Source organism: Rattus rattus, chromosome 4, assembly GCF_011064425.1.
Source record: "Rattus rattus isolate New Zealand chromosome 4, Rrattus_CSIRO_v1, whole genome shotgun sequence".
Taxonomy (NCBI): domain Eukaryota; kingdom Metazoa; phylum Chordata; class Mammalia; order Rodentia; family Muridae; genus Rattus; species Rattus rattus.
In genome coordinates, this window is record NC_046157.1 from 137,130,885 (window position 1) to 137,153,823 (window position 22,939).

Genomic DNA, 22,939 nt, shown 5'->3' on the forward strand with positions numbered 1-22,939 from the left:
GCTGGGATTAAAGGGGTATTCCACCATACCCAGCTTGCAGCAGGGTCTTAACCCAGGCTGGCTAGATTTGTATGTGTGGAATATGTAGGATTCAATTTCCTCCTTCTACTATATAGGTTCCAGGGCTAAAACTCAAGTTAGTTGGAGTTGACAACAAGCACCTTTACCCATTTTGAGCCATCCTGCTGTCCCATAAATCTTCAGCATAAAATGTGGGGACTGAATGGAAGATCTATATTGTTTCATTAAGGTTCAGGGGTTGAATCTTTAGTCTCACACATGCTTGGCAACTGCTCTACCAATGAACTATGTCAAATAAAAAAACTTCACATTTTAAGGATCAGCTTTTTTTGTTTGGTTGGTTTTTTAAAGATTTATTTTATTTTATGTGAGTACATTGTAGCTGTTTTTATACATACCAGAAGAGGGCATCAGATCTCATCACAGATGGTTGTGAGCCACCATGTGGTTGCTGGGATTTGAACTCAGGACCTCTGGAAGAGCAGTCAGTGCTCTTACCCACTGAGCCATCTCTCCAGCCCGATCAGTGTTTTAACATGAAAGAACAAATGATAGTTTTATTAAACTACTTAATGCTTGCACACACATAAATTTTAAACTGCCAAGATTTTTGATAAGTGCAACACCATTTTCAAATAAGCATAGTCTAACTTTAAATATTATATCATTTAGACTCATGTTGGAAAACGTTAACTTATAAGGGTTACACCAATGTCCATTTACTGTCTGTAGCAAAACAGGGTCCCTGATAGATGTGTCAGCATATGGATGGCTCCTCTACTGCCTGAGCGCCTTCTGTGACGGCTTTGACACACTTGGCCATTGTCTGTGAGGCTCTGCTAATTGAATCTGAAAGACATTAAGAACATGCATTTTGTTAATATAACTTCGTTTGTTGTTTCTGAAACAATGTCTTAGATTTCAGGCCAGACCAGAAGTCACTGGTATACCAAGTTAGCCTCAAAGTTGAGGTGATCCCCCTACTTCAGATTCCCAATTGTTGAGATTACAGGGAAGAGCCACCAATGCCAATTTTTGTTACTGTGACTTTGAACTTTGATCTGTCTGCCTCCACCTCCCATTTACCAACACAACTTTCTGGTTATATGCTTTTAATCTCTAGCAGTAATTAAATAATCACATAAGAACTAGATAACATGCCAGTATGAAACATTAATGATAGGAAATTCTTAAAAATCTAAGAAAAAAATAGACATCACACACTCAGTGTATCAGCGAGATGTGGCTCAAGCTCACAGTCCTCCATCACTTCGCAAGCTGAGGCAGCAAGATTACTGTGTGTCTAGTCAACCTGGGCTACAAGAAATAGAAGTATTTTCAAAAAACCCCAAGCCCACCAGAGGCTGTCAAGATAGCATGGCTGGTAAGGGCCAGCCAAGCTGAGTGTGATCTGTTCAGGCACACGTTAGTAATCCAACCCTCCATGGGATGGCACCGGGAACTAAGAGCATCACTCTGTAGCTTGGCTTAGCTACCTGGAATATAAAATATCCAAGAGTGATAGCACTTTTCTGTATCGTAACACTGAGGAAGCTGAGGCAGAAGATAGTAAATTGGAAGCCATTGTGGGCTACATAAAAAAACCTTCTCTTGGACTGGAGAGATGGCTCAGCAGTTAAGAGCACTGACTGCCCTTCTAGAGGTCCTGAGTTCAATTCCCAGCAACCACTTGGTGGCTCATAATCATCTATAATGGGATCCGATACACTCTTCTGGTGTGTCTGAAGACAGCTACAGTGTACTCATATATATAAAGTAAATAAATAAATCTTAAAAAACAAAACGGTCTTGCTATGTGGTATGGTTTAACTTTGAACTCCTTAATCAACTGACACCCAAGTACTGTACTGAGACTCCAGGTGTAACCCACCATTACCAGAAAAAACTGCCCATCTTTGAATATATGGAAATCTTCCTACTTCCACCACTCAAAAGCTAGAAGTCATAGTAATATTTCATTGAAATTTTGTGCTTGGTTGTATATTGCACAATGATCCCAACTTATATTTATTTTAAAAACTGTTTAGAAATGTAGCACTGGGGTGTGTGTGTGTGTGTGTGTGTGTGTGTGTGTATGCATGCACATGTCCAGTGTTTCTGTGGAGGTCAGAGGACAACTTTTGTGAGTTGGTTCTCTGTGTTGTGGAGTCGGGTTTACTGATAAGCTCCTTTACACAATAAGCCATCCTGCTGGACCTGATCTTAACACTTCTATCACCTCCCTGAAATAATCTATTAATACTAATAGATTATTAATAATAATGCTAACTTAAAGATGTATACAACAGAGTCTGAGAGATGGCTCAAAAGTTACGATCATTTGCTGCTCTTGAAAAGAACTGGGATCAAGTTTCCAGCACCTACATGAAGGCTTACTACTGTCTATAACTCTAGTCCTGGGGGATCCCAAACCCTCTTCTCGTCTCCTCAGGCATTAGATACACAAATGGTACAGAGACATGCACGCAGGCAAACCTATACACATTTTTTTAAAAGGGTATAAAACAGAAAACAAAAACAAAAACCAAACAAACTATTAAACATAATTTAAGACTATGAGATGTAGTTCAGTTGGTAGAATGCTGAACTAGCATGCAGGAATCCCTAGGCTGGGTCTCTAGTATCATAAAAATTGTGGTGGTGTGGGCCTGTAGTCTCAGCACTTGGCAGTGGGAGAAGGAAGATTACAAATTCAAGGTCATCTTTTGTTATGACACAGAGTTTAAGGTCACCTTGGCTACATCAAACCCAGTTTTTAAATAAACAAACAAGGGGGGCTGGAGAGATGTCTCAGAGGTTAAGAGCACTGACTGCTCTTCCTAGAGGTCCTGAGTTCAATTCCCAGCAACCACATGGTGGCTCACAACCATCTGTAGTGGGATCCGATGCCCTCTTTTTGTGTCTGAAGACAGTGACAGTGTACTCACATACATAAAATAAACAAAATCTTTAAAAATAGAAAAACAAAAAAGTTTATGCTCCTATGTGCTTTTAGGTAAGAAATTATTTACATAGCAACTGTTGCAAACCTTTTTCAACTGTTGTCAAAGCTATAGAAAATGAATGGCGGTCCACATTTCTTAAAAGCCTTCTAACATTTACACCAGAAGCCCTGTCTAATATATCAAAACATTTAAATGTTTTGAATATATTATCAATAATTTTCAGAAAACCTTGAATTTTTTTAGTACTTTAAATTTCTATTCAATGATTTTCCATATAATACTAGATTTTACATTTAAAATCTGTTAAAACCTTTTGGGTGTTCAAACTTTGCTTCCATGTCAGAAATACACAGAATGCTAGAGAACTGGGGATATGGTGTCCATGCTTACCATGTACAAAATGAGCCTTGAGACCCAGATCTACCCCAAATTATACTAGTTTTGATGGTTAACAATTTCAGACCAGAGGCTACCGAGGTGGCAGCTCAGTGGACAGAAGAGTTGTCACCAAGCTTAATGACTTGAGTTTGATTCCCACAAACTGTCCTGACCTCCACACTCTTCATGGTGAGTGTGTCCCTGCCCACGCACAAGTAAATAAATGAAAAAAAGTCAAGTTCTTTAGGTTAATAGCAAATATTGCCAATCAAAAGAAGCTTTAAAGCTAAAGGAAGTCCTCTGGTTCTCTGTGAGTAGGTGACAGTCAAACTTACCTGTCATATAGAAGTCTTTTATAGTTAGCTGAGGTGGAACAAGTGGGTCAGCAAGAAATTCCTGGTCTACTAGCTGGAAAAAAAGAGAGACCAGAATCACAGAATCATACTGAAAACCAGTACTATCATGCTAAATCACATCGATTAGGAAAGCTGCACACAGGCAGGTTTTACCTTGGCAAGCTCACTTGCTTGTTGAAAGTAATTAGCTTCTTCAACATCATCATATCGAACCAGGTTAGGAGAGACTTCTCCGAGACGGTTCCTCACTTTATCCAGAGTATCATATGGGAGAGTGATACCTGCAATCTACAACAGATCAGATCCACCATGACAAACAACTCTGCTACTTAAACAATGTCAGAAGCCTGAAGAGCTGAGTCAATCACTGGGACCCACACAGTGCAAGGAGAGAACAGATTCCCTCAGAGCCGTTTAAACCTCCAAATCTTGTACATGGGCAGCATGTACAGCCCATGACCCAATATAATAAATAGCTGTGATTTAGCAGGCTGAGATGGCCTGGGCCTTTAATCTTAGCACTTGGAAGACAGAGGCAGGCAGGTCTCTGAATCTGAGGCCAACTAGGTCTATAGAACAAGTTCTAGAGCTATAAAGAGAAGCCCTGTCTTGAGGGGGAAAAAAAAATCAGGGTTGGGACTTAGGAAGCACATCAGACTGTGCTCAATCTCCACACCAAAAAGTGGAACAAAACAATTCATACTATGTATATAAAACAATCACAACTATGATTAAATAATGCAGTATTACTAGAAAGAAAACAGTCTCTATTAGTATCTTTAACAGGCATTTTTTCCTTTTCCTTTATTCATTATTTATTTGTATATATGTTTTGTCTCTGTGTATAATTTTATACCATGTGTATGCTTAATCTTTTTTTTTTTCCTTTTTCTTTTTTTCGGAGCTGGGGACCGAACCTAGGGCCTTGCGCTTGTTAGACAAGCGCTCTACCACTGAGCTAAATCCCCAACCCCTGTGCATGCTTAATCTTAAAGGAGGCCAGAGAAGTGTGTCAAATCTCCTAAAACTAGGGCTGGAGAGATGGCTCGGTAGTGAGATCTGATGCCCTCTTCTGGTGTGTCTGAAGACAACTATAATATACTTATATAGAATAAAAAAAATAAAGCTTTTTTAAAAAAATCTAAAACTGAAATTATAGATCATTGCAAGCCACCATGTGGGTGCTGGTGCTGGGAATTGAACCCAGGTCCTCTGTGAAGAGCAAACAGCCCTTACTGTTAACTACTCTTAACTACTGAGTCGTCTCTCCAATCCAGACAGATTCTTTCAAGGAAGTGTCATGTATAGAATATAGATATCAAAAATTCTAATTTAAAGATGTCACCACATTAATAACTTATCTGCAGAATGTTGTCTGTAGTGGAGAGAATACTTAGCAAGAATATAGTCCTGATGGGGGGTTGGGGATTTAGCTCAGTGGTAGAGCGCTTGCCTAGCAAGTGCAAGGCCCTGGGTTTGGTCCCCAGCTCCGGAAAAAAAAAAAAAAGAATACAGTCCTGAAGTAAAGGATTACAGAGGTGATGTTAGGCTAACCATCAATACTTCTAGCTTGTTGTTACTCTACAATAAAAGTACCAACTTCGATTCTTCATTTTCTGAACACTTTACCTCCTACACAATCAGATTATGCAAACCCTTCCTCCCTCATTTTAGAGAAAAATTTTCCTTGATTTTGAAAATCACTTTAAGCATTTAACATGTCCATTACCCCGTAAGCAGCATCACTAATGCCTTAAGGAATGAAAATGTGCTTAGCGGTAGAGCCCCTGCCTAGTACCTGCTGAGGCCCTGGGTTCTGTCTCGCATTACAAGGTATATACAAGAATTTATAGAACTCAGGACTTCATACATGCTAGGCAAGCCCTCAACTGAGCCACATCCTCAGCTGCTTAATGAATATTAACAAACAAACAAACAGACTTCAAAGAAATGCCTCAAAACTAATACCTCAGAGAGAGCTCTTATGATTTTCCAGTCTTCTCTTGCCAAGCCAGGAGGTGTCACTGCTACTTTGGTTTGTTGAGCTCTGCCCTCAGTATTGACGTAAGTAGCAGACTTTTCTGTGTAAGCAGCCCCTGGGAGAATAACATCAGCTATGGGAGCACCAACATCACCATGATGTCCTGTGAGGAAAAAAACAACGACCCACACTTTAGTTAAAACTGGACTTATAAACCCAAAGTAGTGGTACACATATGTAATCTCAGTGTGGGGGTCAAGGCAGGAGAAGCTTGAGGTTAGGATGAGTTAGTCAAGACCCTGCCTCAGAACCTACCTCCACATCAACAACCAACCCAGCACTCACTTGTCACTATGATATGTGAAGACAGTAGACCTCCTGTTCCTCTGTGAATTCCCATCTTTATTTTTATTTTTTATTTATGTTGGCCTCATGCAAACTATGCAATTTACCACTGAACTATCTTTTTGTTGTTGTTGTTGTTGTTGGTTTTCTGAGACAAGGTTTCTCTGTGTCGCCCTGGCTGTCCTAGAACTCACTCTGTAGACTTGGCTAGCCTCAAACTCAGAGATCCACCTGCTTCTGCTTCCAAGAGTTTGGGCTTAAAGGTGTGTGCCACCTCTGTGCCACACTGCCTAGCCTGAACTATACTCTTTATAAACTATGAAAGTGGCTGGGCATGGTAATGTTCACCTTCTCACAGAAACCCTGTCTTGCCAAACTCAATGAGGAAAGACCTATTAAGATATACATTATAGTAGCTGGAGGTGCTGGTACATGCCTATAGTCTCCTCACTTAGGAGGTAGGAGCAGAGGGTCAGGAGTTCAAGGTCACACTGGCCCCACAGTGACATTTAAGGTCAGACTAGACCACAAAAGATTCTGCCTCAAGAGACAGAAAAAGAAAAAAGAGATGGTACGTACATCAAACTGACTTCTCGCACTACAACAGGAGTAGTCTACCCAAGTTTTCTTTATCAACTGACTATATAAAGATATAATAAAATATTCTGTGTGTGTTTGTTTGTTGAGACATGGTTTCTCTCCTTCACCCTGGCTGTGCTCAAAATCACTCTGTCCTGGAACTCAGAGAACTGACTGCCTCTGATCCTGTGTGCTGGGATTAAAGGCGTATGCCACCAACACCTGGCATAAAATTTTATATAATGATTTTATTTGATTTTTACTTGTCCTGGATTTCTTTGGGACTTGACAGTTTTTGTAAGATAGGATACATTTTAAAGAAAATTGATTTATAGTCAAAATATACATTGATTTCAGCTGTTTTTATTATTCTCTTTATAAGTACACTGTAGTTGTCTTCAGACACACCAGAAGAGGGCATCAGATCCCATTACAGATGACTGTGAGCCACCATGTGGTTGCTGGGAATTGAACTCAGGACCTCGGGAAGAGCAGTCAGTGCTCTTAACCGCTGAGCCATCTCTTCACCCCCATAATTTTATTTTAAAAATTTATTTTATGTGTACGTCTGTTTGCTTGCATGTATGTCTGTGCACCACATGAGTGCTGGTACCCACAGAGGCCAGAAGAGTCGTGAGATCCCCTGACCTGGAATTATAGAAGATTGTGAGCTACCATGTAGATGCTGAGATTCAAACCTGGGTCCTCTGAAAAAGTATTAAGTGCTCTTAACTGCTGCATCACCTCTCTAGTCCTTGTATAATGATTTTAATGGAAATAAAACATCTATTATAAATTAATTATATCCATGTATACAGTACAATTAAAGCTTGTGCTGCAGTTTCATTTTAATTATCCAGGAATATACAACGCACCATTTACTCTAGGGGGACTGAATTACATTTACCGGTGGGAGTTCAAAAGAATGAGTTAAATACAAAAAGTCAGAGTGTTACATTACCTGTAACCTACTTATTTGTTTCTTAGTCTTTTGACTAAGGTCTGGTAAAACATAACTTAAGCCAGACATGGTGTACACCTAGAATCCCCAGGACAAGGAGGCAGAACATGAGGCTCATGAGTTCAGGTCCAGCCTAGGCTACATATTAAGATCTTTCTCTCAACAACCAAGGGCTGGAGAGATAGCTTAGGTGGGGAGGCCTTGCCAAGCATGAAAATACACATGCACAAGCCCTGTGATAAAGCCTCTAAACAAAGCCAGGCACATGGTGGTGGCACATGGGAGGCAGGAGTGGGAGGCAGAGGCAGTCAGATCTCTAAGCTCAGGCCAGCCAGTCTACAGAGCAAGTTCGTGAACAGACTGAGCTACAGAGAAACCATCAAACCAAACAAGCCTCTATACAAGCAACAGCAGCAAGAACATGTCCTATAATTCAGAATCCAAGTGTAAAATTACATTTTACAGTTTAGTCAGACATGATATACATGCCTATAATCCCGTGGAAGGTGGAGCAGGAGGACCAGGAGTTCAAGGTCATCCTCAACTATGTATACAACTAGGACTCAACCTGAGCTCCATGAAACATTGCTTCAAAAACAGGTAACAAAGCCGATCCTGCAGGATTCCAGCTCTTCTAACACAGCATTATCACTGTTGTCACCGTAAGACGACTTTACTGAGTATTTTGACAGAGGCTCAGCTTGCTCTGGCTGGCCACAAACCTGTATTCCTCCTCCTACCTCACCTTCCCAAGGACAGGACTCACAAGTGTACACCAGATGCCCGCTGGGAAGGTGGCTATTGTTCACCTATGAAAGGTTTAAGAACTGCCTCAAACTCCTGTCCTCCTGTCTCATCCTCATCCTGGGCTAGGATCACAGGTATATCTGGTTAACAAACAGATTTTATTTGTTTTGATTTTTAAAAAAGGTTTATTATTAAAAAATTGCAAATAAAATCACATATTCAAGTTGCAGACCCAATGACACTTCAATGAGCTTTTATACAGTCAGACAGTTATTCAAACCAGAAGTTGTGTGTATTAGATAGATTTTAATATACACCACGTATGGTTCTCTTTTGTTTCTAGTGCCACGGTGCTACTTACCTTGATAAACAATGAAACAATCCTTTGGCAAGTCCTGTCGGGTGATACAACCTCCATCTGCTCCCAGAAGAAACAGCAGTTTGGGTGGGTTCTTCCTAATTGCTTCTACCCCCGGTTTATAGCCAAGGTCCAAAGCAGCTACCTGGCTTGCAATCCTGTACAACAATTATGGATTTTCAAATGCGTGCAGCATTTAAGTATAAGCAATTTGAGTGATTACATAGGAATAATTTGTAGCTTCTTTTATACTCAACTCTTACCACTGAAATATAAGATACACAGTATAGTGCCTCTCTTTTTCTTTTTGAGACAGGGTTTCTCTGTGTAGCCCTGGCTGTCCCAGAACTCACTTTGGAGACCAAGCTGGCTTCAAGCTCAAAGAGATCCTCCTGCTTCCTAAGGGCTGGAATTAAAGTCACGGGCCACTATATCTGGCTTTCTCTTCCTTTTCCTGTGGTTTTGGAGACTGAACTAGACTCTTGTAGGTGGTAGGCAAGCACTGTAACAGTGAGCTACACATCCTCCTCCTCCTGAGACTGATTTTATGAATTAATATGCATGAAGTAATTATGAAAACCAACTGTAAATGGCTTAAATTCAACACAGTAAGACCTAAAACTTACAGTAAATCAAACATGTTTTAGAACAAAGTCACAGAATTTTAAAATCAAAAGGGAGCTAGGTATGGTAACACACTACCATAATCCCAGCAAAGGCAGGAGGACCATGAGGGTCATGTTCAGTCTAGGGCCAGTCTGAGCTACATGGTGCATTCAAAGTAAGTCATGGATTACACAGCAAGATCCTATCTTTAAAAAAGAAAAAAAGTAAAAGGGAGAAATTAAAAACTATTGTTAAAACAATAATTCAAGTAGAAACGAGGCTGGTGATTCCAGCTATATAAGGGTTAGAGCTAGGAGAAAGGCTGCAAGTATGAGGTCAACTGGCAGAGGCACAGCAAGTTCAAAGCTTCCCAAAGACAGTAAAAACCTGCCTCAAAAAAACAAAAACAAAAACAAAACCCAAAAAAACAAAACAATAAAACAACAACAACAATGAAGAAACAAAGAAAGAAGGAGAAAGAGGAAGGGAAAGAGAGAGGGAGGGAGGAAGGGAAAGAGGGAGGGAGGGAGGAAGGGAAAGAGGGAGGGAGGGAGGAAGGGAAAGAGGGAGGGAGGGAGGGAGGAGGAGGGAACACAAAGTGCTGGGCACGATGGGCACAGGGCTCACACCTTTAGCCTCAGTGCTCAGGAGGCTGGTTGGATCTCTGAGTTCTAGACTAACCTGCTCCACACAGTGAAGCCCAGGACAGACAGCTACACAGTGAGATACTTTCTCAAAACAAAAGAACACCTCCCCCCAACCCCCGCCACACACACACACACACAGAGGGAGGGAAAAAGGAAGGGAGGGAGGGAGAGGGGAAGGAAAAGACAGGAAAACCATTATATACAGACTAGAATATACCCTTATGGAATTGCTTCCTACAACTGTTATTTGTTTCAGTGAAGAGAATCTAAGAAAGAAGCTCAAAATAACAACCCTCCTAAAACCAGCAGAAACATTTGAAACAGCTCTTGAAACATCAGCCTTTTTCAGTCCAGCCATGCTACCTTTATAACCTAAGGACAAGCTATTCTAAAATTCAGTTAACTGGGTCATCACTGCTTCCTTACTTAGCTTAATTTCCTAAGTGAGGATGGATGCCAGTCTTACACCTGGATAGGTACGTATTTTATACCACTAAGCTGCACTTTAGTCACTCAGAATTATTTTAAAGTCATCAAAAACTACCATCAGTGTCCATGTTAAAAATGAAATGTTATAAATTATTATAGTAAATAACTACTAATGTCTTTTGGTTTTTTTCTTATTGGTTTTTATTCATTCGTCCTGATTTTCAAGTTTTGCTTTAATTTTTTTGTTTATTTTAAAGATTTATTTATTATATATAAGTACACTGTAGCTGTCTTCAGACACACCAGAAGAAGGAATCAGATCCCATTATAGATGATTATGAGCCACCATGTGGTTGCTGGTATTTGAATTCAGGACCTCTGGAAGAGCAGTCGGTGCTCTTAACCACTGAGCCATCTCTCCAGCCCAGTTTTTTTTTTTTTGAGAGAAAGAACATTAAGGTGGAGGTAGGGAGAGGACTTGTAGGAGTTGGGGGAGAGGGAGATAATATCAAAATATACCATATGAAAAAAATTTTAAAGAAAAAAGTTCATGAAGGATTTCTAGTTATAGATAAAAATTCTCATTTGGAAATAAAAATGAGTTAAATCACAACACGAAGTTGTACTCATGGTATATTAACCATATAACTAGAAACAATTACATAAGAGGAACTAATAAAAGAGCAGTAACAATTATCTTCAGACCATGAAATAACCACTTTCCTAAATAAATCAGCATAATTGGAAGGTTTACAAAAAAAAAATTCTCAAAAGTCAGAGGATACACTTATTTTTAAGTAGAGGACAAAAAATATGATACAGATTTTTTTTTTAAATACAAAGTATTACATATCCCATGCTGGTCTCAACTTCACTGTGCAGTAGGAAACGACTTGAACTTCTGCTCCCCCTGCCTCTACCCCAGCTGGAATTATAGTGCACATCACTATGTCCAGTTTTATGTTGTCCTGGGGAACGAGTCCAGGACTTCATGTATGCCAGGCAAATCTCTAGGAAACAAGCCTCACACATTTAAAATTACTTTCTGACTACCATACAAATAAATAAGTGCCATTTTGTTCACTGTCCACTCTGCCCTCATCTTCCCCTGCTTCATACATTTTCACTGTCACTTACTAACTTGCATTCTTCTTAAACAAAACATTTTACATATCATGTCTGCAATGGGAATAATATCTCTAAATGCTGTTTGTACATATAAACATGACAAGTCAGGAACAAACACACACACACACACCTACACACACCTACACACACAAACCCCTATACACCCACACATCTACACACACACACACACACACACACACACACCCACTTGAATTTCCTAGTACATAAAACGAGTAACAAACCTATGCAGAATATTCATAACTTTCCACTCTGCAGCAGCACCACTTGCCACCCGAATCTTTTGTGCAATTCTGGACACAGCTGCAAGAATTGCTGCCCCATCATCTCTCTGGAGTGCAGAACTGCCTAAAACCACCATTGGTTTTTAGCTGCGTTTAAGACCTATAAAAAAAAAAAAAAAAAAAAGAACTGTTGATCTCAAAGCACTAAATGATATTTGCATCTACTGACATGCAAGTCTGGGGATCTAACATGAAGAATCATTAATTTACTTAACAACATCTAAATGAATAAAATATCTTGTAAATGTTACTATGAAAAAGCTTAATATCACATAAAACAGATTTTATACAAGTAAGTATTGGGGATGAATCTCCTAGCCAAGTAATCTTTGGTTGAAGTAAATATGGGCCTGTCTCAGACAACCTGGGAAATGTCCCTAGAGATACTCAAATGCTACTAAAGATCCAGGCGTGGTGATACATGGCTGTAATCCCAAAATTTGGAAAGAAGTAAATGATCATTAGGTTTCAGGCCAGCCTGATCTACATAATAGATTTCAAACCATCCAGGGCTACACAGCAAGACACCATCTTCAAACAAAAATAAAAAATTTAAAACATGACAGAAAAATTGTGTTGAAGTGTCATCGCCTACTACTTCCCACATTCAGAGACTCAGAACAGAAGAGAAAGCAGGAAGAGCGGCAGAGCATTCCTAAAGCAGTAAAGTGTTTGCCTTATGCCACAGTAAAGGAGTGAGTCTCAAGCAGATAGGAAACTATAGGCTTGGGGGAAGGCTGGTAAGTAAAACTGAAAAACAAACAGCTCACACATTCGTATAAAATCAATAAATTAAAAGAGCTGGAGAGACGGCTCAGAAGCTCTTATAAAGCAGGAGTTCAGTTCCCTGAACCCACATGGCAGCTCACAACCATTTATTAACTCTAATTCCAGGGCACGCAACACTCTGACTTCTCCAGACATGGCTGGCAAGCGATAGATTTACATTCAGGCAGGCAAAAGAACTCACATATAAAGTAAGAATAAATAAATCTACAAGAAAGAATAATAATTTAAAAAAATGGAGCTAGACAGATGGCTCAGTGGTTAAGAGCACTGGCTGCTGTTCTTCCAGAGGTCTTGGAGTCAATTCCTAGCACCCACATGGCAGCTCACAACTGTCTTTAACTCAAGTTGAGGAAGATCTGGAACCCTCACTCAGACATACATGCAGGCAAAACAGCAATGCACTTTAAAATAATAGTAACAGTTAAAAGACAGTATATACAGTATACAGTAGATATGTATAACTTAAAAGCACCTTGCTGAATTCATGATTCCCTGAAGCAATGTCTTGCAGAATTTTGGGAGAGTCTCCTAGATGGTCGTATCTGTAAGTGAGGTCTACTGGACTGCCTATGAGGGCCACTTTTAAGTCATTATGCAGCCAGCTGAAATAAAAAAAAGTATTAGAGCCAAATAAGTTAAGCACAGCCTTTGGACCCAACAATTCCAAGTCCCACCTCTATTTACAATCACAAATTGTCAGAAGTGCAAAAGAATTCACAGACTATTTATTCTTAACCCACATTGTTTAATGTATACCTTTCAAAATAAGAGTTGTAAAAATGTGTAAATAATTCAGGAAATAAATTTGTAGCAATCCTAAGTACGAGTCTAATGAAAACAAAAACTCTCTTAGAGTAACTGAGCTGTAGGTCACACTCCTCGGTACCTAACGGCGGAGTCCCTTAGTGCTCCAATGCCCACAGATAAACTGTCACTCACCCAGCCTGACAGCGAGTGCTGCAGAGCTGCCTCCTTCAAACTACTGCAGCTTTTGTTTTTCCAGTCAGGGTTTCTCAGTGCAGTCCTGTCTGTCCTGGAACTCACCCTGTAGAGCAGGGTGGCCTCGAACTCAAGAGATAAGCCTGGCTCTTCCCCCAGAATGCTGGAATTAAAGGTGCGCCACTACCGACTTTCTACCCTTCAAAACTATGTGAGTGTGGTGGCCATTAATTCTTGTTTGTCTGAAGCAGTGCTAATTTTACCTGTCATCCTGAAGTAGTCACTCCCTTTCGCTCTCAACTATTTTCCAGATGAGATAATCTAGACAGATAATACAACTGCCCTATTGTAAATGTCTATAGCACCAATGAAAAAGACAGTAGATGTGGGATGTGTTCTACAAAGTAAGTAAAAAAAGTTCCATGCTCTGAAAAAAAAAAAAAGTAAAATGGGGGGGGGGTGTACATCTTTAGGACCAGCCAAAGACCTGGGATGGGGGAGACTGCAGGTAGTCTGTGGAGTGACTCTAGCTCAGACTCCTAGCGGGGGGGAGATATGAAGCATGAAGTGGCCACCTCCTAAAGCCAGGCGGGAACTCCAGGGGAGTGACAAGGACACCAACCTACCTACAAAACCTTCTACCCAAATTTTATCCTGTCTACAAGAAAGGGGATGAAGGAAAGACTGAGGGAATGGCTAACAAATAACCAGCCCAACTTGAGACCCATCCCATAAGCAAGCACCAATCACCAACATTCTGATACTCTGTAATGCTTGCAGACAGGAGCATGTTGTCCTCTGAGAGGCTCTACCTAGCAGCTGACACAGACAGATGCAGAAACCCACACTAAACAGTGGATGGAGCTTATTCTTTTTTTTTTATTAACTTGAGTATTTCTTATGTACATTTCGAGTGTTATTCCCTTTCCCGGTTTCCGGGCAAACATCCCCTTCCCTCCCCCCTTCCTTATGGGTGTCCCCCCCACCCTCCCCATTGCTGCCCTCCCCACAGTCTAGTTCACTGGGGTTCAGTCTTAGCAGGACCAAGGGCTTCCCCTTCCACTGGTGCTCTTACTAGGATATTCATTGCTACCTATGAGGTCAGAGTCCAGGGTCAGTCCATGTATAGTCTTTTAGGTAGTGGCTTAGTCCCTGGAAGCTCTGGTTGCTTGGCATTGTTGTACATATGGGGTCTCGAGCCCCAATGGAGCTTATTCTTTTGGAAGAATAAGAGGAAGGACTGTGGCCCCAAAGGGCACAGGAACTTCCCTATAGGAAGCAGAGTCAACTAACCTGGACCCTTGGGGCTATAAGAGTCTAAGCCCATAACATAAATGGGCTAGACCTAGGCCTCCTGACTCATATGTAGCAGATGTGCAATTTGGTCTTCATGTGAGTCCTGAAAAACTGGAACAGGGGCTGTCCCAAAAGCTGTTGCCTGTACTTTGTTCTATTAGCTGGGCTGCCTTGTCTGGCCTCAGTGAAACAGGAAGTGCCTAGCCTTGAAGAGACTTGAAGTGTCAGGATTGGGGGGGGTGTGCCCAGGGGAGCCCCCACCCCCTCAGAAAAAGGGAGGTGGGTATGGAAGAATTGTGGGAAGGGTGACCAAGAGGGAGCAGTGAGCAGGATGTAAAGTAAGTAAAAAAAAATTAAATTAAATTAAAAAGAAAAGTAAAAATGGGGCCTGAAATGACATGACATTAATTGTAGTGTGTAACTCTAGATAGATGCTGGGCAAGAACAAAACTGCTATAAAAGATAGGGCTAAAGATACAACTCAGCTGGCAGGTGCTTATGTAGTATGCAAGAAAAGCTCTGAATTTAATCCCTAGTAAAGCAGAGGGTGGGACTGATAAGACTGCTCTGTAGGTGCAGGTGCTTGCCACCAAGCCTGACAAGCTCAGTTCCATTCCTGGGACTAGAAGGCAGAGGGGGAGAGCCAGCTCCTAAAAGTTGTCCTCTGGTTACCAGATATACACTGCACTACAGCATGCTCATGCCCACATACATATATACACACATAAAATAAAGTTTACAAACAAACGTGCCCGTAATTCATGAAGAGAGGCGGAAGCTGAAGGACCAGTTTGAAAGTTCAAGGGCAGTCATGAGTATATCATAAGACCTTGTTTAAAAACAAGTACAGAACAAGGTGTCGTTGCATATGCCTATAATGCCAGCACTGGAGATAAAGGCAGGAAGATCAGGAGCTCAAGGTTTACTCTGACTATGTAGTAAGCTAGAGACTAGCCTGGGTCACATGAGACCCTCACTCAGTAACAAGGAAGCCAAGTGGGATGGTACATGTCTTTGATCCCAGCATTCAAGAGGCAGAGGCAGGCTGATTTCGTGTCAGTTCTAGACCAGCCTGATCTACACAGTGAGTTCCAGGCCAGCCAGGGCTATGTAATGAGACCAAGTCAAAATAAAATAAAATAAAATAAAATAAAATAAAATAAAATAAAATAAAATAAAAATATAAACAAAGTACATTAAAAGAGAGGTAGGGGTAGGGAAGAATGAATCTGTTAGGAATTTTCCCTCCTCTGGTATCACTACAACTAGCACTTATTAGGAATCACCTAAAATATCATTTCCATATGTAAAACAAAAACAATCACATATTTTTAAGGTTCTTATTAAATAAGGATTAAATTAAATTACCTCTTTCTGATTCTAGCATTAAACAGCGGTGCCTCAAAACGTGGATTTGTACCAACTAGAAGAACAACATCTGCTTCTTCCACACCGGCAATTGTGGTATTGAGAAGATAATTGGAACGTAAATCTGTGCTAAAAATATAAAAATATAACTCAAGTTTAAGAAAAACAAACAATAACATATAACCCTGCAAATAAACTTAATACATGCTATAATACATACATAAAGTTACTACATGCAAGAGCCAACAGACTAGTCTCTGATCATAAATCCCAGTGCACTCTCACGCACAAGTTTTCATGAAGTGTGTAACTGTTGTCCTGTTTACAGCCCAAGTTGGCCTTGAACTTGAGCAGTCGTCCTCTCAGCTACTGAGTGCTTGAGATACCACATGTACCATGATGCCAGGCAGGTGTGTCGAAATGAAACTAAACTTACAACATGTATTAAGGACTATATTCTTCTGTAAGTTTAGCTTTTGGTTTCATTTATTGAAGTCTTTTATTAGCAATGTGTTAATTACAGATGTGGGTAGAATCCCACATTCATAGGTGTCTAATTTGATCATGTTCACTTCTCATTACCCTGGGAGTCCCTGACCACCCTGCTAACCCCTCTTGTCAGACAGGCTCTTTCTACGTTCATGCTATTTGCTTTGTCTCAGATGTGAGAGTGCACTGGTGTGTTAAGTATGTCAGAGAACCCAGTGTGTCAGGAAACTGAACAGTGCTATTACGGATGTGGCTGTTTTCTGTGACTAAGAGGAAAATGATAGCTGGGGACAGTAGCACTCATCTTCAGTCTAAGTGCTTCGGAGGTAAAGACAAGAGTTCTGCTACACAGAGTTCAAGGCCAGCCTGAGCTACACAAGACTCAAAAATCAAAAAGAAATCCAAATAAGCAGCTGAGCACAGCTTAATGTTTCTCACCCAGCTCCTTCATTGGGGAAGATCTCTTCAGTGCATAAGGTGTCAGAGTCAACTTTATTAAGCAAATCTTTCAGAGCTACCAAGGCTTCAGCATCCACCAAGCCACCTGCAATTGCTGCCACAGCCTTGCCTTCAAAACTCTGTAACTGAAACGGAGAAAAGGGCATCACTAAGAAACCTACAGTCAGCAAAAACCATGACTTTGTTCAGAAATAAAACGAGTCATTCTCCAGTTATTAAGAGTATCAGGATGCACAGCCATCTTCCCTGGATTAGTGTAGCTACCACTCCACATCAAAGAAGTTTCCAGTAGGGGACTGGAGAGATGGCTCAGTGGTTAAGAGCACCGACTGCTCTTCCAGAGTTCCTGAGTTCAAATCCCAGCAACCACATGCTGGCTCACAACCATCTGTAATGGGATCTGATGTCCTCTTCTGGTGTGTCTGAAGACAGCTACATTATATTCAGACATAAAGTAAATCTAAAAGCTTTTTACAGCAAATGGGGTGGGGAACCACACTGGAAACAATGCAGAGATCAACAAATTGTAGGGACCCCAGACACAAAAGACACACCTACATCATGGTTCTTGCATCTATAGCTCAAGGAACACCATGGAAAAGACAGAAAGATTCTAAGAGCCAGACTACCAGAAGTCTGCTGTGAAACAGTATCTCCAAGAAAGGCTGCATAAACAAGACCAGAGTAACAAGACCAACAGACATTTTAACATGGACGGGAGAAAATTTCTCACAGTCTCCCCTCTAGAAAAAGAACTATAGGCAACTGACTACTGAGAGAAAAAGAATTAGCTTCTCTCAGGAATGAACCCCCTTACAGGTTGCCCAGTACAGAGCAGTCAGCCTTGAAATCATATACATACAAACAACAAAAATGGATTTAGGAGGTTCTACTTGTATTTGTTTATGTATACAAATTTGTATATAATAAAAATATAAATATAAAAAATATATTTTTTAATGAAAAGGTTTTTTCAATAAAAAAAGACAGAGGCTATCAACTTCAGAGTTTGGGGGAAATGAGAGGGATTCAGGGAAGGGTAACTAGGAGGGCCTAGAGGGAGAAAAGAGAAGTGGTACAATGCTATTTCAATTAAAAAATGAAAAAAATATATTTAACATGAATTTAAAAGGACATTCTTGTCAAAAAATATTAGCAAGTAACAAAATTTTAAAGTTTTCTTTTTCTGGTGAATTTAATTAGCATATGATTATTGAAATAATTTATTAGTTTTCAAAATACTCTTACAGTTAAGGAATTTAATATATTTTGGGTTTGAATGCAATAAACTGCTTAATTATATTCTAATAAGTTGATTCCAAGCAGATTATAAGCTTTAAATGCTTTTTATTGACAAACTCTTAAAGCCAAACTATACATAGTCTAAAGTTTTCCTATATTTTAAGAATAACTATACATTTTATCAAATTTACCAATAAAACATATCAAACAATATGCAAAGCAGAAAAAAAGTAAAGCACACCTGACTGAAGAGCTTAACAGTGCTCATTCAGCCTAAACATGAGATGCAGCAGTGGTGTGTGGGGCCAAGGAGACTGACTCCAGCTCAGCCTGAAGCTGTGTATTGTGCTTTAAGACATAAGCAGCTTCGGGGTTGGGGATTTAGCTCAGTGGTAGAGCGCTTGCCTAGGAAGTGCAAGGCCCTAGGTTCGGTCCCCAGCTCCGAAAAAAAGAACCAAAAAAAAAAAAAGACATAAGCAGCTTCGATATGACCTCTGGAGAATGGAAATCATGGAGTTATAGTTACCTTTAATTTGACCTTTCTAAAGCATCCCCCTTTCCCTCTAGCTTTTGCTTTTTGTCTATAGTGTCTTTCATCAGGGAGCTTTATTCTGTTCTTTCCCCTCATCCTGGCTACTGGTGATCAAACCCAGGGCTGTGCACATGCCAAGCATACTCAGTGCCAGTGAGTCACACCCTGGACCCTCCGGAGGCCCTCAGTGCCTTTCTCTAGGAAGGCATCCTGATACCAAAATTTTGGTTAGGTGTCCCACACCCCTTATGTGTTTTCTCTCCTACCAGTCCTGTTAGAACAATAATTATACCTTTTTCTCTAGCATAACAAGGTGGAAGGTGGAATCTATGGGTTAAATTCTAGAATGTATCTAGCATATCTGAGATATGGCTCTTGAAAAAAATCAAATAGAGAGCTGAAGAGATGGCTCAACAGTTAAGAGTACTGTGGTCCTGAATTTGATTCCTAGCCACCACATAGTGGCTTACACCATCTATAATGGAATCTGATGCCCTCTTCTTGTCATGCAGGCATACCTGCAAATAAAGCACTCATATACATAAATAAATTTTTAAAATGTCAACTAGAGACAAATTATAATCTTGGCAAGAAAGGAGAAAAGAATGGGTGTAGTGATACTGCCTTTAATCCCAACACTCAGGGTCAGAGGCAAGCAGATCTCTGTGAGTTTAAGGCCACTGGTTTACATGGTCAGCCATGAGCTATACAATTTAAAAATAAAACAAACAAAAAATACCCTGTCTAAAACAAATAGAAAGAAAAAAAGAAAGAAAGAAAGAAACAAACAAACAAACTGAAAGATATGCCTCGTCTTCATGGCAAAGCTGTTTCGTAATAACTGCACTGTTTAATCTACATTTCAATTTTTACCATTCCAGCTACACGAGAGAGTGCATCTTCCCAGGAGGTATAAGTTAAAAGCCCCTTTTCATTTCTGACCATTGGTTCGGTAAGTCTTTGCCGTTTCAGTCCATCATAGGCAAATCTAGACAAAAGAAATCACACAATATATAGAATATTGCTAAGGAGCAACTATAATTTTCAAGTTTAAAAACTGTAACGAATGTTACTTAAGTAGAAGATTACTTAAAGTATCAAAATAATAAATACCTAACACAGGGATGGTGGCAATAAATACATCTGCCTTACCATACACCTTTAATTCTAGTATTCAGGAGGCAGAGGTGAGAGAATTTCTAAATTTAAGGCTAGCCTAATCTACAGAGTGAGTTCGGGACAGCCAGACCTAAACGGGAAGAAGTTATCTTGAAGAAAAAAACAAAAAACAAAAAACAAAAAACCTTCCCTTTTCCCCCCAAGCACTGGAGATCAAAACCAGGGCCTGGGATATATTAGGCAAATGTTCTACAGCTCAGCTACATGTCCAGGCCCTTTGCATCTTTACTCTCAGACAAGGTCTAAGTCTCCCAGGCTGTCCGTAAATTTCATATCCTCCAAGAAGCTTAGATCATAAGCTTGTGCCGCTATGCCCAGCATTTATAACTACTCAAGTTGGTTTTTTCATTCTCTTTATAAAAACTCAGCTTTTGGGGTTGGGGATTTAGCTCAGTGGTAGAGCGCTTGCCTAGGAAGCACAAAGGCCCTGGGTTGGTCCCCAGCCAAAAAAAAAAAGAACCAAAAAAAAAAAAAAAAAAAAAAAAAAAAAAAACTCAGCTTTTTCAATAGTTTATATCATTTTGCAACATAAACATGTCCCTTAAAGCTGACCCCGAGGGCTGGAGGCTGGCTCGGTGGCTAAGGGCACTTATTCGGGCAGAGCTCCGTTTCTGGCACCCACAGTTCTAATCCCCACGTCAGCTAACAACCATCTACAACACTGTGGTACACACAGAGAGTAAAAGATTCATAGACACAAAATACATCTCAAAAATAACCACAGATTTTTACATCAATTGCAAAAAATTAAAGGCAATACCTGGTTTTATCAGAGATCCATTCTTCATTAATATCTTCATGCATTCTTGGCAAAATCCTCAGTACCTCTCCAGTTCTTGTGCTAACCACAATGTTACTTCCCACTGCATCCATTACATCAATGGACTCTGTCTTTCTGAGAAAATAATATACACTTAGTATGCTGATTCTGAGAGTAAGAAGAGTTTCTGTTATTTAGTTATTTTCGTATCAATTTTTCTTTTTTGATATTTTGAGGCAAGTCTCATAAGCCCACGTTGTCCTCAAAAGACTTTGAACAGATCCTCCAGCCTCTGTATCCCAAGTGTTGGGATTACAGACAAATACTACCAGATCTACCTCTCCTTCTAAATCTCTAAAAATAGTGGAACTCAGAACAGCAATAAATATAAGCACCTCCATATTTTAACAACATTACTTAACAGGCCAATTAGAAGTGAATACAATTAATTAGTCCTGGGCTGCTGGTAGTCAGACACCAACAAACCAACCATTCCGGACAGTAGAAACAAAGCCCAACAAACAGACAAATTATAAAAATCCCCCAAATACACTTATACACCAAAACAGAAGAAGCTTTAATGCATTAAAAACTCTCTGTGAGGCAGGAGAGATAGTTCAGCAATTAAGAACATTTGTTACTCCTACAGAAAACCAGAGTTGGGCTCCCAGCACCCACATGGTGGCTCACCACTATCCAACTTTAATCTCAAAGGATTCAGTGCCCTCTTCTGGCTTCTTTAGGCACCTGCATACATACAGTGTTCACACATAACTTAGACCCACACATAGACACATAAAATAAAATAAATCTAAAAACAACTGTTTTGTGAGGCTGGAGAGATGGTTTAGGAGAGAAAGTACTAGCTATGCAAGCATGAAGACAATAATTCAGATTCCTAGCGCCTGTGTAAAAGCCAGGAGTACATCTCAGTCTAGCACTCTAGAGGCTGAGAAAGGGGTTGAGAGTAGAGGATGCAGGGTTAGGTAAGGAGACCAAGAAAACTGGCTAGTGAGAGTAGAGAATAGCAATCGGCAAGCTTCAGACTCAGCAGGAGTGCAGGCTGAGTCAACTGAGTGAAAAGAATTAGGAAGACACCTGATGTCAACACACACACACACACACACACACACACACACACACACACACACAAACTTAAAGCAAACATAAAAATGTAGATCGAAACCAATTAAAATTAAGGAAGTAAATGACAGATTTTATTTTAAAAAATTAGTGAACTAACAATTTCAAACAACGCCAGGAGGGTTGTTGCTGACAAGGCTGATGACCTGAGTTTGATCTCTGAAAGCCATGTCAAGAGCCAGATGAAGTGCAAATTTCTAATCCTAGCACTCCTACAGGGTGGAAACAGAAGAACCGGCCAAGAGCTTGTGGGCTGCTCAGTGTGGCATATACAGCATAATGACGAAATAACAAATTTGCCTTAACAAGGTAATGCTGATCCTAAAAGTTGTTTTTCACATGTGCACACTAGCATGCACCCACCTGTGCATGAACACAGGCACACACCAAATAAAACTTAAAAACAAATTATCAGGGACGGGAGCATGGCTCAGTCTGTAAAGCCCTGGTCAAGAACCTGAGTCCTAGCCTCATCAAGATGTAAAAATACTTGCACTCCCAGTGCTGGAGCGGCAGAGGATCCAGAGCCAGTCAGTCTAGCCCAATTGGTAAGTTACAGACTAATAAGAGACTGTGCCTCAAAGAAAGTAGACAGTGTCCCTGAGGATGACACTAAAGGTTGTCTCAGCTTCCAAATACAACTGCTTACACATTCAGGGGCACCTGCACCACACACACCCGTCATACACACACAAAATAAAATCTTTTAAAAGCAACTTGGTCAACACCACAAAGATGAATACCTTGTTTCCCAAGGCCGGGCAGTAAAGGCATAAGGCTTAGAGGTTAGGGCCCCGACAGGGCAGATATCAATGATGTTCCCAGACAGTTCAGACATGAACATTTTCTCAATGTATGTTCCAACTTGCATGTCATTTCCTCTCCCCGTTGTTCCCAAATCATCTACTCCTGCAATTTCACTTGCAAACCTAAAAAATA

The 22,939-nt window shown here is 40.3% G+C and overlaps 1 protein-coding gene across 1 annotated transcript in view; it reads right to left on the reverse strand.

The window, feature by feature from the left end:
* Positions 1 to 355: 355 nt before the first annotated feature.
* Ndufs1 (NADH:ubiquinone oxidoreductase core subunit S1) overlaps positions 356 to 22,939 on the reverse strand; it is a 33,659-nt gene continuing 11,075 nt past the window's right edge. Inside the window, 12 exon segments of the mRNA XM_032901215.1 lie at positions 356 to 870; positions 3,701 to 3,773; positions 3,875 to 4,009; positions 5,690 to 5,865; positions 8,696 to 8,850; positions 11,745 to 11,904; positions 13,056 to 13,195; positions 16,197 to 16,325; positions 17,124 to 17,269; positions 19,792 to 19,906; positions 20,858 to 20,992; positions 22,744 to 22,929. Coding sequence (XP_032757106.1) covers positions 779 to 870; positions 3,701 to 3,773; positions 3,875 to 4,009; positions 5,690 to 5,865; positions 8,696 to 8,850; positions 11,745 to 11,904; positions 13,056 to 13,195; positions 16,197 to 16,325; positions 17,124 to 17,269; positions 19,792 to 19,906; positions 20,858 to 20,992; positions 22,744 to 22,929 — 1,642 coding nt within the window. The 3' untranslated portion in view covers positions 356 to 778.